The following is a 20,123-nucleotide window of genomic DNA, read 5'->3' as shown; positions in this document are numbered from 1 at the left end:
TCTTGAAAATTACTGCTTCTAGTGGTAAAAAGTCTAGAAAATTTGCGCGAAACTTGTAAAACGTACCACTCTTAGCGCTGTATAACAATACTCTATTCCATTTAAGCTTCTTTACTTAAAGGTATACTATAAATTCAACATATTTATAGTAACTATTTAATTTTCGTAAGTATCACTGTTGAAAGTGAAATGTTGCAAATTCCTTTTTGGCCTTTGTTTGCTCAATGAAAATGTTACATTAACCTTCCGACTGATGACATACCATTACAACAACCTAATATTATAAAGGCTGTTGCTAAATTTGAGGTTATGTTGTAAAACGTGTGAAAGTATTTGAAAGTGTTTTGTATCGAATTTTTTCTTTTGCGTTTATTGTTTTTCGTGAGTATCACTATCATTAGGAAGTTCGACCGTAAATGAATTCAAAATATACATGTATTGCTTGTAGAGTAGTTTTTAATAATGGTGAAATACAAAGACAACATTACAAAACAGATTGGCACAGATACAATCTAAAAAGAAAAGTTGCAGAATTACCTCCTGTAACTGCAGAGGATTTTCAGATAAAAGTTTTGAAACAGCGAGAACAAGATGCGTTAAATGAACAGAAGTTGGCTATTTATTGCAAAGTATGTAGTAAATCATTCCAGTCAGAAAAGGCTTTTAGTAATCATCTAAATTCTAAAAAGCATAAAGATAGTTTGATTGAAAGAAGTAATTCTGTTAATACATCTGATGGATCGGATAATCAGGTTGAAAAACCTGAAAATTTAGATGTAACTGAAATCTGTTGTCCTAGCACAGGAAAAGTTGTTAAAACCAATTATGATCGAAAAGACTCTCTTAGTAGTTATGAAACAGATGATTCTGAAATAGAAGAGGTTGATTCTGATGAGTGGGATGAAGATATAAGTGATAATAATCCTATTTTAAATAATAATTGTCTATTTTGTTCCCATCATAGTGCTGCATTCATGAAAAATTTAAAACATATGTCTGTTACGCATTCATTTTTCATCCCAGATGCAGATTATGTCACCGACTTAAAAGGACTGTTGTTATACTTAGGTGAGAAAGTTTGTCAAGGATTTTTATGTTTATGGTGTAATGATCACGGTAGAACATTTCACTCGATGGAAGCTGCACAAAATCATATGTTGGATAAAGGTCACTGCAAGATGTTACATGAAGGCGAAGCCTTAATAGAGTATGCAGATTTTTATGATTATAGAAGCAGTTATCCAGATCATAATTTATTGTCTAATGATGATGATGATGATGAAGTTGACTTAAATCTATTAGAAGAAACAGATTTTCAACTGATCCTACCTTCAGGTGCAACTATTGGCCATCGTTCTTTGATGCGATATTACAGGTACAATTGGTTTTACTAAATTTTGTTTGGTATATTTTATAAGACATTTAAAATTAGTTCTTTCATATTATACTATTCACAGTCTTACTGATAATGAATTTAACCAATTGCATATGGCTTCAGATTTTTTTTATCACTGATTAACATAACGCTACCTTACAAATCTGATTAGAATGTTAACAGCTTACTTGAAAATATGGAGAAATTTTGTTTTCAGAATATGTTTTTGTTTATAATTATGTGGATGTTAATTTTGAAAAATTACTTGATCAACTTCAGCATTGTTTGTATTTTAATATACTGTAGTAGATATGCGTAGGATCAGTAAAACAAAGATCTAAATGTTGGAAAGCAGGTTTGTAAACTTTGACCCATGCTAGGTCAAAGTCTGCGCCTCTTTATCAATACTCTAGTTAATTACCAGTCAGTTTTGCGAATTATGGTGACCTGTTTAGCAAATCCATTATGTGTAAAGGTTAGTGTTAGAGTTTTAGATGTTGCACAGGTCAACATCCACTTTTCAAACTTGCTTTCTGGCATTTAGATCTTGTGTTTTCGTGATCTTAAGCATATCTACCATGATATATCATAGTGTGAACCAGTGCCATGTCTGTTAAAATCATATTGTCTCCCATTTTGAATTTATTAGGTTAGCCATAATCAGTTAATATAATGCATCTCTTTTTTTCTTTGTGTTAGTGTCATTTAAATTACATATTACTTTGAGGATGGTACAACTGACCTTTTATCTGCATATGTAAAATATTCATATACTCATAAATGTATATATGTGTACAGTTTTATTTCTGAGGTGATTTGTAAAGAATATTTTATTGTTTTGTGCTTTTATGTGTTTTTGTTTTTGTGTATTTGAGGGATGATGCTCATCCAGTTTACCAGTAAAATATTTTATGCAGTTTCTATAGTTTACTTCATACAGTTCTAGAGTGCCAATTTTGTTTTTGATTTTGAAAAAATAAAGAATAAATGTTTCTAGACTTTATAGATAACTTTGATAGTTAGATAGTTATACATTCCATGTTGCTAGGTGGGTTTTCATTCTACATTTTACATATATAATATCTATAACTAACTGGTAATTCAGTCAGTAAACATTGTTTGGTGATGTAACATGTATGCAAAAAAGGCGGCATATTCATGCTGGGGTAGTTGTTTTAAATATAGTGTTAAATATATTGCGGTTTCAAGTAGTCTTAGTCTGTTATGGATATGCCAAAGTCAAGGAAGCTAAGTTGTTATCATACTACTTTTCTGAGAACTGTTGCTTGGAAGGTTATTTTTTTGATGATTATGAGGAATACATGACATTATCTTATATTCCCTTTGTACAGGAGCTTCATGTCATCAACATGCTAGTATAAAAATGTTTTTTTATTTATCATTTATTTTTCACAAAAAAACTATAATTGATCTTTATTTAAGTTGTTTAACATATATGAAAATGAACTTCTGATTTTTATAATATATAAAGATATAAACAGTTCAGTTTTTTTTTATTAATTATCTTTAAAATATTATCAGGTATTTTATTTGAGAGATATTTTTTAAGGTAAATCTATAAAAAGAACCTTATCTTAGAACTTTGTTAAAAGAAGTTTAGAACAATTGAATTTTTGGCTTTTAACTCATGAAATCCATAATAAGATTGTTTAAAAATGTTTAAAGTGTTATTCATTCCATTGTTTTAAACCTATCTTCCAAATCTCAAATTAATAATTTTTATGATGATATGACATCTCTACCGCTACAATTTTATAGAAGTAACACATTCTAGCTGAATCTAAGTTGATTTTGTTAAAAATTCAGTGTTATGAATTAAATATAAAGATTGAAGTTCTGATGAACAAATTTGTTAAATTTATGTATATATTTTTATACATGACATTGAACTGGTAACTTATAAAATGCCAAATTAATTTGGAAACTAAATCCTTTATATTGGAAGCTTGAGACTTTTTATACTTAACATTTCACATTTATTTTAGCATAAGGTAATTTTGATTTTTTATCACAAAGGCTCCTGGAATAGACGGAATACCTGTAGAATTACTGCGCAGTGCAGGTGAGGAAGCGATTGATAGATTATACAAACTGGTGTGTAATATTTATGAAAATGGGGAATTTCCATCAGACTTCAAAAAAAGTGTTATAGTTATGATACCAAAGAAAGCAGGGGCAGATAAATGTGAAGAATACAGAACAATTAGTTTAACTAGTCATGCATCAAAAATCTTAACTAGAATTTTATACAGAAGAATTGAGAGGAGAGTGGAAGAAGTGTTAGGAGAAGACCAATTTGGTTTCAGGAAAAGTATAGGGACAAGGGAAGCAATTTTAGGCCTCAGATTAATAGTAGAAGGAAGATTAAAGAAAAACAAACCAACATACTTGGCGTTTATAGACCTAGAAAAGGCTTTCGATAACGTAGACTGGAATAAAATGTTCAGCATTTTAAAAAAATTAGGGTTCAAATACAGAGATAGAAGAACAATTGCTAACATGTACAGGAACCAAACAGCAACAATAACAATTGAAGAACATAAGAAAGAAGCCCTAATAAGAAAGGGAGTCCGACAAGGATGTTCCCTATCTCCGTTACTTTTTAATCTTTACATGGAACTAGCAGTTAATGATGCTAAAGAACAATTTAGATTCGGAGTAACAGTACAAGGTGAAAAGATAAAGATGCTACGATTTGCTGATGATATAGTAATTCTAGCCGAGAGTAAAAAGGATTTAGAAGAAACAATGAACGGCATAGATGAAGTCCTACGCAAGAACTATCGCATGAAAATAAACAAGAACAAAACAAAAGTAATGAAATGTAGTAGAAATAACAAAGATGGACCGCTGAATGTGAAAATAGGAGGAGAAAAGATTATGGAGGTAGAAGAATTTTGTTATTTTGGAAGTAAAATTACTAAAGATGGACGTAGCAGGAGCGATATAAAATGCCGAATAGCACAAGCTAAACGAGCCTTCAGTAAGAAATATAATTTGTTTACATCAAAAATTAATTTAAATGTCAGGAAAAGATTTTTGAAAGTGTATGTTTGGAGTGTCGCTTTATATGGAAGTGAAACTTGGACAATCGGAGTATCTGAGAAGAAAAGATTAGAAGCTTTTGAAATGTGGTGCTATAGGAGAATGTTAAAAATCAGATGGGTGGATAAAGTGACAAATGAAGAGGTATTGCGGCAAATAGATGAAGAAAGAAGCATTTGGAAAAATATAGTTAAAAGAAGAGACAGACTTATAGGCCACATACTAAGGCATCCTGGAATAGTCGCTTTAATATTGGAAGGACAGGTAGAAGGGAAAAATTGTGTAGGCAGGCCACGTTTGGAGTATGTAAAACAAATTGTTGGGGATGTAGGATGTAGAGGGTATACTGAAATGAAACGACTAGCACTAGATAGGGAATCTTGGAGAGCTGCATCAAACCAGTCAAATGACTGAAGACAAAAAAAAAAAAAATCACAAAGGTTAGTTTTAAAATATTGCATCTCATGTTATTTATTTATTAAGCTGAAATAATTATTTATTTTAAATGTATCAGAGAGATAAAATTGTGAGAAAGCAAAATTTAAAAATATTAATTATTTTGATTTTGGACCTTCAGGACTTTCCAAAATTACATGTACCCAACATTTCTGTATGCTTGCAAATATAGACCAAAGTTGTAACATGTAGATAAAAAACAGCATGGAACCATAAAAAAAAAAATTAAAAAACACATGAATATACCCCCTAATTTAACATTAGTATGACTCATCAAACATGTATACTAACATATCAGTAACAGAAACACTAATTATTAAATGCAATTTCAAATACATAAATTATGTAACATTAAAGATTACAAATTACTGTTACAAAATCCTAGAAATAATAGACATTCTAAATGTTATTACAAAACAAAAAATTATTTACCCTTCAATACAAATATTATAACATTGATTGCTTTCTTATAGGTTCTCCAATTTTTTCTTTTATTTCTGCGCCGTTTTTGTTTGAGGAATAATTAATTCACCATGAAGCTCGATTGTGGATTCTACAATATATAGAGTAAATGTGTGTGTGCATATACACACACACGCCAACAATAAACGTGCTCACAAAATAATACACTGGCACAGATACCTTGACAATCTTGTTGTACTAAGATGTACAAGGCAGTGTGAATAACTATTATTAATATATATAAACAAAATGCAGACCAAATTAAATCTTAGAGCTAAATATGAACACAGTATAAACAAATAGATATATTTACCCTATCATTACAGAAATAAAGTAACAAAAAAATACTTTTAAACCATGCAGAAAACCAACAATATTAGACACCGTCATTCAGAATACCTTAAATCACCTGACCTCACCCTAAACTACCCATCTTTTTGAAGTGATTATTCAAGGATTACTTAACATACCAATATCATCTGAAGACCACACAGAGCTCAACATTGTAGAATACTTAGCACTACAAACAGATATGACAGCATACTCATTGACACACTTCAACACAAGATTGTATAAATTCAGCTAAAAATATTTCACAAATAAAGACTCAGAGAAAATACCTCACAAATTTAAAAATTTTGAATTCACTATGGCCTTCAAAACAGCAATCATTACTTACAAAAGTACAAACGCTAAACAAATTTAATACTCCTGAATGTATTAACGAAACTGCTTCAACTCTACAGTGTTCTACATCAGTCCAACAGGATGCACTTTCAAACAAAAATATAAACAGTTAAAAGCCACCCATAGAAATATACAGACAGCATTTGCCAGCCACCTCATAGACACAAATTCTATAAGGTATACATAAAAAGAAGGATCACATCTTGACAACTTGAACACTATGAAATATATAAACACACATTATATTCTAAAATAACAGACGCAATTCAATCCAACATACCCTTTTACTACATTCTGAACAGTTATCTGCCTGATTAAAAAAAAACTGCCAGCTATTAGAACAACTGATATCTGGATAAAAACAGCAACATCAGTCCCTGAAGGTGACTGATAATTTTTATTCTAAGCTATTAAAGAATGTATTTATAAAATTTGGTTCAGTTTTGTCATCATAGAAGATATGAAATTATAGTGTTAAATAATTTTCGACATAAGTTTTGCTTAAAAATTTCTAAAGCAACACTAACGTAATTAAACCTTTAGCTAATTTATTACAATTCCAATAAATGTGTTAAATTTAAAAAAAAAAAATTAATTTTTTAGATCAGAAATAATAGTTGTTTTATTCTTTTTTTTTTAGGCAAAATTTTGATCCGAACAGAGTTGTTGTACCGTATAAGAAGATAAATCGTGTAATTGCACAATACAGAGCAATTGGATGGAAAGAAACTGAAAAAGAAGCTGCTGCCAGGTCTGTATACTGTCATTTTTATCAGATATGTGCATAAATGTTAGGAAAGTTGATTAGAAATCATTGTACTAAACAATATTTATGTTAACATTTTAAAAATGTACTTGTAAACCTTTTACTTCATCAGGTATGATATTGTTAATTTTGTGACTGTTCTTTATTGTGTGAGATCTGGTGGAAAAATTCGACTTCTGAGTTATACCTATTGAAAAAAGCCATATTTAAGGATTAGCTTGCTCCCTATATCCCTACCAATCATGAAATATTAGATAATAATAATAATGCAGATAAGATTATCTGGAAACTTCCCATTAACGTAATAATGAGTGAACTTCATCAGCCATAAAAAGTGTTTTAGATATATCTGAAATATCTTTCAGAAAGATATTTTTCTTTCTTGCAGAAAAATGTCTGCAAAAATCTAAATAATTATTTTTACCTCTGTAACTTAATTCTTGTGTGGTTGTTATTTTATATTGGTGAAGTTTCAAATCGTTAAACTTATGCTAAACTCTAGGCTCTGTTAATTTAAGGGTCTGAGCTTGAATTTTAAATAAGTGTCTAGAACTGATTGACTGATTCCAGCACATGAAGAATGTTTTGAGTAGTTTGACACTTAGTAATAATCAAGTAGATTATATCCATAAAAATACTGAATTATAACTATTTGAACTACGACTAATAAAATGCATTTTAAATTGTGTTTTTGTTGCAATTGATTTACTTTTTATAAAAAAACTTGACACAACCAACACAATGATTCATAATCCATTGAATAATGTATAATTAAAATAAACTAACCCTACCAATACATAAAAAAAAAGAAGAAAAAAGAACAAATTAGGATAAACCAAAATTAAAACACCACCTCTAAATAAAGGAATTCCTCCCTAAGAAAATAGATGAAAATACTCCAAACTCCAACTTTAAACACTGTTCACAACCACCATTTATGCAATATAAGCAACTGTTAAAATCACAGTTTTTTTAATGTTTTTTTTGGCTAATTTAAATTTCCAGTTAAATAATTCCCACTGCATATAGATCAGTTTGATCAACCTTACTAAACTAGCTCCAGAAATAAATATTTCAGTTCTTTAGTTTTACTTGTATAATACAATCATAATACATAAAATATACGTTTATAATATGATTATTATACTCTGTATAAGAAAATATAATTGATATTAATAATTCATTAAAGCATAGAATTAACTACAAGATTAATAAAGAATATAAATTATAGATCTAAATATACACTCAAACATCTGTAAATCTAAGGAAATATTTTCTTTTCTTTTCAACGTAATAAAATGTTTATGTAATGAGGATTTGCAGCAGTGTATATATAATAATGATATAACTTTCTTCCACATGCCTAATTTATAACAAAGTGAAATTGTATAGTATTTGACATGTGCAGTTTTTTATCTCATTAAAACCATTACTTTACTGGCATTTCTCTGCTTATGTTCTAAGATCTAAAAAAATAATACTTTAAAAATACAATAAATTTATCAAAATTAATATTGAAGAGTGTGAAAAAACAAATTAAGTAAACTTCACCACACAAACTTAACTGATTTTGAGCTATGCACAGTATTGTTGTGTTGGATTGTTTACTGTTGTAAAAATCAAAATTAGATGTTAAGGAATATCGCATATTAAATATAACACATACTAGGTCAGACAAACATAAACCAGGCTTTTAATTTTAACATTTATTAGTAGTACAGATTGAAAAACACACAAATCATATTTACTGCTTTAATGTATGGTCTCCCTGAAGTTCTACATATTTTTCCCAACTGTGTGGGGAGCTTTGCCAATGTATGGAGATCACAGCAATAATTGTGAATTATTGTTATACAGTAACAATTTTATACACATCATTGTGTGACCATATAGGGTGTTAAGGCTCGGATTTAATTTGCTCCAATTTTATTAAAAGGAGGAACTTGTAATTTTGTTAAAGGAGGACTTTTAAATTTTAAAATAAGAATTTTCACTTTTTTCTTACTCTTTATAGATTCTTACTTTTTTCTTACTCTTATTAATTGAATTGGTCTAATGGCCTATTTTTAGTCAGTCTAGTTCCATTCTGCAAAGACTCCACTTGTGTTTGTTACGAATGTATAATTAATTGATACAATAATGAAGCTCAAAGTATAATAAAAATAATTTTTTTTATAAATGAAATCTAAACTTATTAAATATTTAGAATAATTAAACTTAATCGAGGTGTTGAACCAAGACGGCATATTATTCAACATTTTTGGTCCTCCAGCCGCAGATATAATCTGAATTTTTGAAGAATCATCATTTCTGGTCTTCAAGAACTACAGATAAAATCTAAAACTTTGAAGATTCATCATTTTGTAGATTATATGTGATATAATCTACAATTTTGTAGAACCATCATTTTGTTCTTCCAGAATCACAGATATAATCTAAAAATTTTCAAGAATTTTAATGTTCCACAAATTACTACAATAAAATGGTTCACACACAAAATAATTTATATTATAAATGAAGTTAAGACTTTTATTTATTTGAATGAACCAGTGAATAATAAAATATTTAGAATAATTAAACCTCACTAAGGTATTGAACCAAGGCGGCATATTATTCAACATAAAATAATGTAGATTTAAAAAAACATAGTTATATAAGTAACAGTTCCATAAACATTGCTTAAAGAGATTTTAAAAATAAAAAATTTATATAAGCAAGGTTTGTATCAAGTTTTTATATACATTTGTATATATGGTAATTTTTAGAAATATGTTTAAAGAATTCACTTTGAGTAAATATATGCCTATGAATTTTATTCATTGTAAGCTATTAATAAAGAATAGATTTTTAGAATTATTGAATTAGACTGATTAAATTCACATTAATTTAATTTTAATTTTTTTTCATTTACCATCTTTCCTGAGTATTAAAATTTTAAACAGTTCTTCTATTAGTAATTTTATTAAGATAAATATAAATAAATATACCTCATAAATATAAAACGTATATTTATGAGGTGAGGTAGCTATGCAGAGGACTATTAAGTAGAGAATTTTAAATAAAAATGTACTCATAACATTTTAATTATATTTTTTGTTTATTTTTTATTTACAGGAAAGCAAAAGACATAAATTACATGAAAAGGATTCAAAAGAAATTCTCATTGAGAATGGGAATAAAAGCTAATAAATTTCAAAAACATTTCCGTCATCAAGTTAACTATTAAAAATATATCACATTATACATTTTGTTACAAACTTATTCATAGAACAATTTATTATTTATTAATGTATAAAATGTGACAAATTGTATTCAAATATATGATGAAATAAATTCTGTATTAGTGTTTTTGTTACTTACCTTGCAATTTTTTAAATTGTTTTGTTATTCAGTATTCACCTTCCACTGTGTTTGTTGATGATGGAATCAAATACCTTATAGACACCTAAAATTGCAGTTACTAAGAGTCCTATTTACATACAAAGGATGGCTGAAATGTAATGCACAGTCAATCATACTTTTATTGGCTCTACTGTTAATTTAACACATTGTTAAATATATTGTTAAACATAACACACAAGTTTCCTTAAATATTTTTACATTTCTGTGTTGCACAGAATTTACAGTCAATCCAGCATTTAGTTAGTCACATACACATATCTCAAAATTGCAGAATACTTTCATGAGAATTTTTTTCAGAGGATTGTGCTTTGAATTTTTTTGATTTTAGCAAATCATAATGCCAGCATTCAATGCTTGACCAATTTTCTTTTGGGTTGTAATAATGCACCAATATGCCATTGGTTTTTAAATATTAACAATTGTGAAAAAGGTCAAAATATTCAGAAAAAAAAATGTGGGTCTGATTTGATACACTTGATTAGTGTAATACTGAAGTATTGCATTGAGTAAAACCAGTTTTGTTGTCTAATTTGATTGGGGATGATGTAATTTTTTTAAGCGTGAGTGACTAATAAAAAAGATTGCATATTCATAAATTTGAATTGTGGATAAGTTAATATTTTTAATTTAATAAATATCAATCGTGAATCATAATTATCGTTCTTTTTATGAGCTGAAACAATAGTCTGGTAGCCCATTCTTGTAGTTTTAAACTTGTACTGTCTTTTTAAGGGAGCCCTAAAATCTGATATTATATTGTTACTTTATTTTATTATATTATGGGATATATACAGACAAAATAAATATTTAATACTGGCAACAAGTTTATAGTGTTTAATTATAATGCTTAAAATCAAAACAGTATAGTTTAATTTTGTGACAAATAAGTTACAATTTGACTACTTCGCAAGAATTAAGAATTTGTCATAGCAAAACACCCAAATATTTTGCACAACAGGCAGCAGGAATACTGTTGTTTTCATTAATGGGGATTGTTGAATTTCATTTCGTAATTCAATTACATCATCACCAATTATTTCAATGTTTATCTCAATGTTCAATTATTTTAATGTTTCAATAGTTCTTTAGGCGAGAATAGGATTTAGTAATATTTACAATAAAATTACAGGATCCTGTGATATTCTTTAACTTATTTTATGTTATATTGTCTCCATGTTTTCTGACTTGTTCACCATACAGAATAAATTCACTTATAAGTTATGAATAATGCATAAAACATTTTTCCAGTAAAAAAATAAAAATCTGAGAACTTTCAGTTAAATTAGTACTGCAACAGAAATATTGTAAAAAAATGTATATAGTTCATTACTCATAAATATCTACTTCCCTTATTTTCAATTCTTTAAAGTTCATTTGCCTGATATTTACGTACAAATTTTCTCATTATTTATTTTTTAAAAAAAGTAATTTTGAAATAAATTTTACTTAATAATTGGTATTTCTTTAACCATGAGACCACTTATCATATGAGACAATTCTATTCCAAGGGAAGTATAAATTTCCAAGTTTGAATTTGCAGGTATGGCTGTTTATGCTATATCTACTTCAACCATCTGGTATGTTTATAATCTCTTTATTCATTTTATGTTTAGTGGTGTAATAGATCAGGTGATCTACTATTTACCTAATGTCTCAAGAATTTTGCAAATTTATTAGCCAGATATGCATTGATGGATAAAAGCAAGGCATTTCTTTGGGCTCAGGTCTTAAAGAGTTTATATATTAGGTTTTCCACATCAAAGCAGTATCATTTACTGCAGAATCATATACTCTGTTCATGTACCAAATGGATTGTGCAATTTTCTAGACTGTTAATGATTAAGTTAGTTTAAACAACCACCACCATACATTCACCAGATATTCAAGCATCTGACTTATTTCAGAAAATGCAGTAAACCTATAAATTTCTGCTAACTTCCAATCCTGCAGGAATCCCAGAAAATGGATGACTCATGATAGCTATGCAAGCTTGCACTTGGCCGAGTTTCACTGGGCATCTAATGATTAGAGCACTGAGAAACATCAGTTGAAGGTGGCTTGGTAGAATGAGAGAAGGCATAACTGTTAACAATAAGCAGTGTCATACTAAAGCCAATGAAAGTCATTGATGATGCAAGAAAGTCTCTGTAAAGAATTACTTTGTTTGGATTTGAGACGAACTATATTAAAGTATGGATTCCTCATGTTATCAAGTGTTGTAGGGCATTTTCCTTGATTTTGCATGTTATCGAGTATTGGATCAGAGAGATTCAAATCAACAAACAAATTGATAATATTTTTAGTGATTAGGCTGCAAAGATTTATGTTATTCTTTAAAGCTGTTTGCTTTTTCTAAGAACATTAATATATTTATAGTTATTTTCTCAGAGACCCATAAAAATTCCCTTGGAATTACTTACATTTTATATATATGAGAAAAGATTATTGATAACTATTACATTGTATTTAATTGTAAAAATGTTATAATACATTATAATTTTATTTACATATTTAGAATATCATTTATATATAATTATATCCAGTTCATATTTACTAAAAAAGAACTAACTTAATAATAATTATAATAAATAAGTAAAATAAATTATTCAACAGTAGCAGAGTAATGTTGTTAATTGGTTTTAAATTGAAATCTATCAAAAACTTTATATTGCATGAAGTATAATATCATTTCTTGAGGCTGTTTAAAAAAAATTCAGAACAAGTCTACAAAATACAAAAATGGGCTGTCAGAAAATTGTTGGTGCTCAAAGTATCATGCTGATCACATTTTGAAAATTACAAATTTTAACTTAAATTTTTATTTTAACCTTAAAAAATGATCACTTATTCTTAAAAAATAACATTTTCAAATCAGACAACTGTTTTTATATAACCCAACAAAATACTTACAAGAGAAGACCTTATTATCCTTTCTCTAAAAAATCATTTTAAAAAAATAACACCTTTTCAGAATCAGAAGACTTCATTTAAAATTAATAATAAATTCTTATTAACAGTAAAGGTATATTTTTCTTTGGCATTTATTTACAATTAAAAAATAACAGTATCTGCAAAAAAAACATTTTTTCAAAATCGCAACCTCACTCCAAAAAATGCTCTAAACTAGTGGCTAAGTGGGCGTACATACTGCATCAATAGTACCCCTTCTCACCACAAGGAGTGCTAGTGTAACACTGACTTACAGCAGTTGCTCATCTGCTATGTTGTGACATCACAGATGAGCAAATAAACGAATAATATTTAAAATGTGAAAAAGTAACTCTGTCTTGCTAGGTCACGAACACAATCGCCTGTTTAATTCGGTACCTGATGCATTAAGCCTTGCAGTTACACCTGCCTACTGACTGCAATAGAAAATTTGTTCTATGTAAGTTGTAAAATTACATTAGTTTAGTCTTCTGCCACACCTACATAAATTAAATGTGGTATGTACGTGCGCTTTATTTAGAATCATTGATTTAAATAAATGAAAAAATATATTTATATAAAATGATAAATATTTTAAATTTAAGTTCTGTGTGTAAGACATGCATCAGAAATAATCCACAGTCACATGACTTTTCCGGAAAGCGGCTTTAACCATGTGATGAGAAAATCCTACAATTGTATTGTCAGCTTTTTTAGATTTAATTAAATAACAGAAAACAATGTTTGTAATCCAAATTGTTCTTAACTTTTCTTATAAGATTAATTCTATACCTAAAGTTTAATCCAAAATTTTTTAACATAAATCTTTTTTTCTCTTCGGTTTATTTTTTTTGCCATGTCCTTTTATATCATTTTTTATATGTCAGATTGAAATTCTAAATTACTTTTAACTGATTATTAAGGATTCATTTTTCAGAACTATGACAACTAAATTAAAAAAACAAACTGCTGAGAATGAATTATCTATTTTCTAAAGGGGATTCAAGGGGAAGTCTCATAACAATTTGAAAAATATTAATAAATTTATTAAGGTATCTAGATGGCTCATAATTAGATAATGATGAATTATCATTCCTTAAAAAATAATTCAATTGATTTTTATATGTGCATATGAATTAATACTCATTTACCATTAAATAGAAAAAAATAATCATTATTTTCTTATTTATTGTATCGAAAAAAAAATTAGGATTTAAAACTGACTACTGTGTATAATTAGTTAATTTTCTATAATCATGGAAATTACATAATAAAAACATGAATTATTGTATAATAGAAGTACATTAATGTGAAGACATTTCAAGGTAAAATTAGTAGTTTTCTACAACACCTTTTTTCCGTATAATGTTTACTAAAAAGAATAAATTAAATTCTATTGAAATAAGTTTGTATACACACACCCATACAAGAGTGTAAGCTTTTTGTTAATATAAAACTTATTTAATTTAGACTTATAAAGAGTTGATTGATAAGAGTGATATAAACGTAAAAACAAAATAAAGTCTTAAAATATTTAAAATAGAATCAAATTTGTAATGTGTTTTCTTCAGTTTTTTATCATCATGGTACCTTTTTGTTTATAAAGTGTCTTAATTAAAATTGAATTCAACTACTTTTGAACTTGAGTAATCAAGATTTTTTTTGTGAGTATCTATGTTTAAATATTATTATTCTAATTTAGATATTATTTTATAAAAACATTATATCTCTTGCATACTCAGGGGTATTACAAAAATTAGTGAACTGATAAAAACTTTTTGATCACTAGTTAAAAAGATTACTAATTTTGGAATGACATAAGGTAATATATATAATTAATATTAATAATTTTAATAAATTATAGATCTTTTAAAAATAATAATTAGTTATTTTATATTGATGTAGAAAAATATTGTTATAAATCGGAATAGCCATGTGTATTTTTTTTTTGTTTATATATAAATATACTCATGTTTATTTAAAACTTAAGAACTGTTAACATTTAATTTATTTAAATGTTATAAATGTTATAAAATGTTTATTTAAATGTTTAAAATTATATTTACTCTTAATTCTTATCCCTTGAATTCATTTTTATTAAAATTTATCTTTAACAAGTGAATCACAAAATAATATATATTCCTGCAAAAGAGAACGGAATTCCTGCTAGAAGCTTCAAAAAAAGGGTTTTATAAATACTTTTTAAAATCATATTTGCTTTAAATAAAATTTTTCCAAATTTTAATATTTACTTTAATTTCCATTCATTTACTTAAAATTCTTTCTAGACCTAAGTTGCATTCACAGGGGTAGTAAACTGTAAACAACAATTTTGTGAAAAGGAGTGTTACAAAATCATATTCGAAACAACAAAGAAAACTGCAAGCAAAGTAGTATCAAATATTATTATATTTTTATTGAGAAAAAATTTATTTTTAGCCTGATATAATTAAAAAATCTGAATAAATTAAAAACAAAATCACAAAAATGTTGTGGATTTATTTTTTTTAAGCATATAATAAGTAAATAAAAAAATATATATTTTCATAAAATGGGCAAATCAATAACTATTACAAGTAAAAACAGAGTACTGAGGTATGAGTATTTCAAACAAAATACTAAGTAATGGTAAATTACCATTAAAAATTAATTCAAGTTCCATCTATAATTTTAGTCAAATTAAATTCTGCTATTCATACATAATCATGAACAAAACAGAAAAATAGAGACAAATCAAATAATGAGCAAACATTTTAATGTAAATAAATTGAATTAATTGGCTTCCACTTTAATTTTGTGTGAAATACAAAGATGACAAACATGAAAATAAAATGCAGCATAGCAATTAATATTACAATTTTTATTTATTTTATCATGATCAAATAATTATATAGTTGTTATTATCACTCTCAATGTAAAAATTAGATTACTAACCTATTTACCAGAAAATGTGAAACAGTACCCTTAAAAAACTGGCTTAAGTTTTAAAAAGTAGTAATTAAAAAATAATAATTGAATAGTTTCTTCATTAATAAGTACTTCTTCAAGTAAGACATAAGCAATCCTTTTTTTATAATTATTTTCTAAAAATAACCAATTAAGTCAAATGAATCATTAATGTTTTTAGTAATTACATTTCAGTTGACTCATTATACACTTTTTAGACCCTAGCCAAAACTGAAATTAAGGATCTTCAATGTAGAAGGTGAACCTACCACTGCTATTTAATTTCCATATTACATAAAATTCATTATGAAAAATCTTGTTTTCATCATCCTGTAAAAGTTGTGAAACAAAATATTTTATTAAATTGCTGTATCTTGAGAAGAGTTCATCCTTTTGATAAATGAAGTAAATGATTTTTACTATTGTTGATTTTTACTGAGGGTTCTGTTTAGGTAATAGATAGGATGTAGTAGCATCAGAAATAGCACCAGGTAATTCAGCCAGTAAATAAAATAATTGCGTTACACACTTCACCAGTTGAATTAATTCTTTTGGCACTACTAGTATACAAGTCTGTTGGACTGATTTAAATTTAATAGTAATTATTCAGATTAAAAATGTAACATTCTTAATAGGTTTAACTTTTCTGACTTTTTACATACGTAGAACAAACTGCTGTTGATCAAAAACTGACAGCCTATGATTTTCATATTCTTTTATGTTTTGAAAATCCTAGAGTCAAAAATACTGGATATTAAGATTGTATGTATGTGTAAGCTTGGCCCTCCATTTGGTTTTTATATCTAAAGAATGATTTAATTTACAATTATAAAATTTAATATAGTAGTTATCGTATCTATTGTAGCTATTGTATCAGGCAGATTAATTTTATATAATTTTTTGAAAAATTCAAATGAAACAATCAAAAAACATTGAATATGTTTTAATTTTAAAAGGGTTGGGCTTCATAAAAAAATTACTCATGCAAGTTTAAAGTTAACTAAAAAAAAAAAAAAAAAACCATAAGAAATTACACAACCTGAAAATTTGTTCAAAAAATGTTATTGAAGTTGAACTAGACTGTTTCTACTGGGTTGGAAATATTTTAAAATCTTATCTGAGAGTTAGAAGATTATCAACTCACCCCATTAAAACAGCAGTTCTAAAAAAATTTGTCAAACTATTTACTGTTCTTAAAAATTAACTTATAAATTTTTTTATATTATTATCATTTAAATTCTGATTTTGATTTTACAAAGATCACCTTTTTGAGCACTTTTTAACTTTACCATGGAATGAGCGAGAAGTTTCTTTATGTGGAACAAACTCCATTTGTTCTGTGGATCTAAAATATCTGTGTGAGTTCCACCTTGTTCAAAGCACAGCTGTATGCGCCTCTATGCCCGGTTGTTCATCTGCAATAGCATATCAGCAGTGATCCAATTCAAATGCTGACCGAACAGTCTTTGAGCTGCTCATTGTTGATGTGTCTGTGTTTTCAGATCTCTTCTTTTACAAAACTCCAGACTGCAATGTCAAGTGTGGTAAGGTCAGGGCTTCTTGCTGGCCAAAGCAATGGAACTGGTAACTCTTCTGATCCACCTCCGATTCAGCAATTCGAAAACATTTCATTGAGGCATCTGTGAACATTCAAAATAAAATAATAAAACTGGAGCACTATCTTGTGGAAACTTTAATGACGTCAGCAATTCTTTTTGCCGTTTATTCTGCAACCAAACACTCTTCGATCATTCTCAGCAATAATTTCATAAACTGTACCATCGAAAAAATAAGGACCAAGGAGATGTTCAACTGTCATCCCAGTCCAAATCATATCATAGGGCAGATGGTGTTTGATTCCCTTAAAAATGTTAGGATTATCTTTCGCCCAGAAAAAAATATTTTGGTTACAAGAGTTTCGATAAATCGCAGACTCGTCTGAGAACATGACGTTCTTTTTATCGTTTGCTCTCGGAAAGCGTTCGAGCAATAACTGACGCGCATAAACAAGTCCATCAAGGTCCATCTCACTCAACTCATTAATTGTAACTGAACGAAAACATTTAACTTTCAAGTCCTTCTGCATATGGTCTCGCACTGTCGATCTTGGAACGCCTAATTTTGCAAAACGTTCGCGCGTTGATTTCATCGGTGATCGTTGAATCGATGACTTCTCAGCTCACTTCGGTGAGCACACAATCGGTGACAGCACACTTCTCAGCTCGAGTGCTCGGCCTCGCACTGCGTGACATCAAGAACACTTCCCGTTGCAAAAGCCTTCTTCTCCTATATCAGTAACGTTTGCCATGATGGTGACGATTTCGCAAAACAAAGAAGTCATTCATAATGTTCCCCGATGTTTTACCAGTGTGTGAACGTTGTGGACCCACACACAAGCTAACAAACGGTCTTCGAGAGTGGACGCACTCGTATCTACCGTCGCTCCACACTCGACTACGACTAAGGTCATTCCACCACGAATGAACGCACCAGACGACCCCATCACGGCTTATCCTCCCCTCCTCTTCCAACAGCAGTGAGCGATAACAGCCAATGAGAACTGGCAGCAGTAGAGCCCGATTAAGCCGGATTTATTACACTGTAAAGGAACTTCCCGCCCACCCCTTACTGGTTTTGGGCAAGAACCATCCTGGCCTTGATTTGTCCCAGACAAAGCTTGTTTCGTGACACTTCCTAGTCGCTGATCAGTCCATCTTAAAGATGAATATAGAGTGAAACCTCGATAATTCTAAATTCAAGGGACTATTAAAAAATGCCGACTTAACGACTAGTACAACAAATTCCCTATTACCGAATTAACGTAACTTTTATGTTTTCTATTCTTTCTTTTGGTTAGTAATTCATAGATGAAATAGGTTTCATTTTTGTAAGGCAATGTGTTATTATTAACTGAGATGCAAAAAAAATTATCGATTAACTTGAAATAATTTAGGTTAGCAAAATAATAATATGGTAGTAATTTTAATAATAATATTCCACAAGCGGCTCCCTTTGCAGATAGTCGAAAACATCGCAAAGAAAAGGCCTTGTCGGACAATAATAACGGCGTAATTAAATCGGATGATGGTAGTGGAAGTGCGGTTAAAAAGAAAGACAGTTTAAAGACAATTATTAGGTTAATGGTAATAAATACAGTACATACTGAATATGAATTTATAACTTCTAGTTATTGGAGCGTACAAAAATATTCCGTTGTTTAACTTTTTCTTCTGTGTATTTTGAATTTTCACTTTGTTCTAACTTATTTAAACTACAAAATATTTCTGGCTCTGTATTTACTTGGCCTTCAACGTACGACTGTAAATTTCTTTAACATTTCTAACGCTTCTTTATTCTCAGGCAGTGTGGACTGTTCTTCCTCAACGTTGCCGTCTTTATCGCTTTCTAACCTTTCCTCGTTTCTAACTTCGTCAACGATTTCTTCATCTGGTGTTTCACTAAAAACGATGATATTGTTCACATTCACAAACGTAACAATGGGTACACCGGCAAGTTCATTCCAATTTTCCGGATCTGTTATATTATTGTTTTCATCATTCCTTCGCACTTCCATCTGTTTCTACAATTAATCCAGTTTTCTTAAAAAAATTTGAAATGGTTTCACGTTTTATTTGTTACCATGCAGTTAATATCATTCGATGTACATGTAACAAATTAATAATACCTGTTGTACCCGTTTTGAACTTATTTCCGTTATCTTATTTACTATGAGTTTGCGTTAATAATTTTTCAAATTTCTTATGACCTTGGTCCATGGGTTCACACACGGAAGTGATATTCGGTAAAAAAAATTGAAGTTTGATTGCATTCAAATTAGTAAGAGAAAGGTATGCAGGACAGCTGTCAATGAATAAAATTACTTTTTTTTGCAAAATAAATTTTTTATCCAGTTTCCGAATACAATTTTCAAAGCAGTTCGCTGTCATCAGTGCTTTTCAATTTACAGTATACTCAATTGGTAACGATTTTACATTTTTAAAACAGCATGGACGCGCAGATTTATAAATCATTAAG

General features: G+C 28.6%; 1 protein-coding gene across 1 annotated transcript; it reads left to right on the top strand.

Annotated features, from left to right (window-relative positions):
• The first annotated feature begins 112 nt into the window (after positions 1–112).
• LOC142331207 (cytoplasmic 60S subunit biogenesis factor ZNF622-like) lies at positions 113–10,150 on the top strand. Its single transcript, XM_075376943.1, has 3 exons — positions 113–1,375; positions 6,687–6,797; positions 9,927–10,150. The coding sequence occupies exons 1-3, from the start codon at positions 417–419 to the stop codon at positions 10,036–10,038; spliced, it is 1,182 nt and encodes a 393-aa protein (XP_075233058.1). The 5' UTR covers positions 113–416; the 3' UTR covers positions 10,039–10,150.
• The last annotated feature ends 9,973 nt before the right edge of the window (positions 10,151–20,123 follow it).

The sequence above is a fragment of the Lycorma delicatula genome, chromosome 10, assembly GCF_047948215.1.
Source record: "Lycorma delicatula isolate Av1 chromosome 10, ASM4794821v1, whole genome shotgun sequence".
Lineage (NCBI taxonomy): Eukaryota > Metazoa > Arthropoda > Insecta > Hemiptera > Fulgoridae > Lycorma > Lycorma delicatula.
Note: the sequence above shows the minus strand (reverse complement) of the source record. Positions and strands in the feature narration are given on the sequence as shown.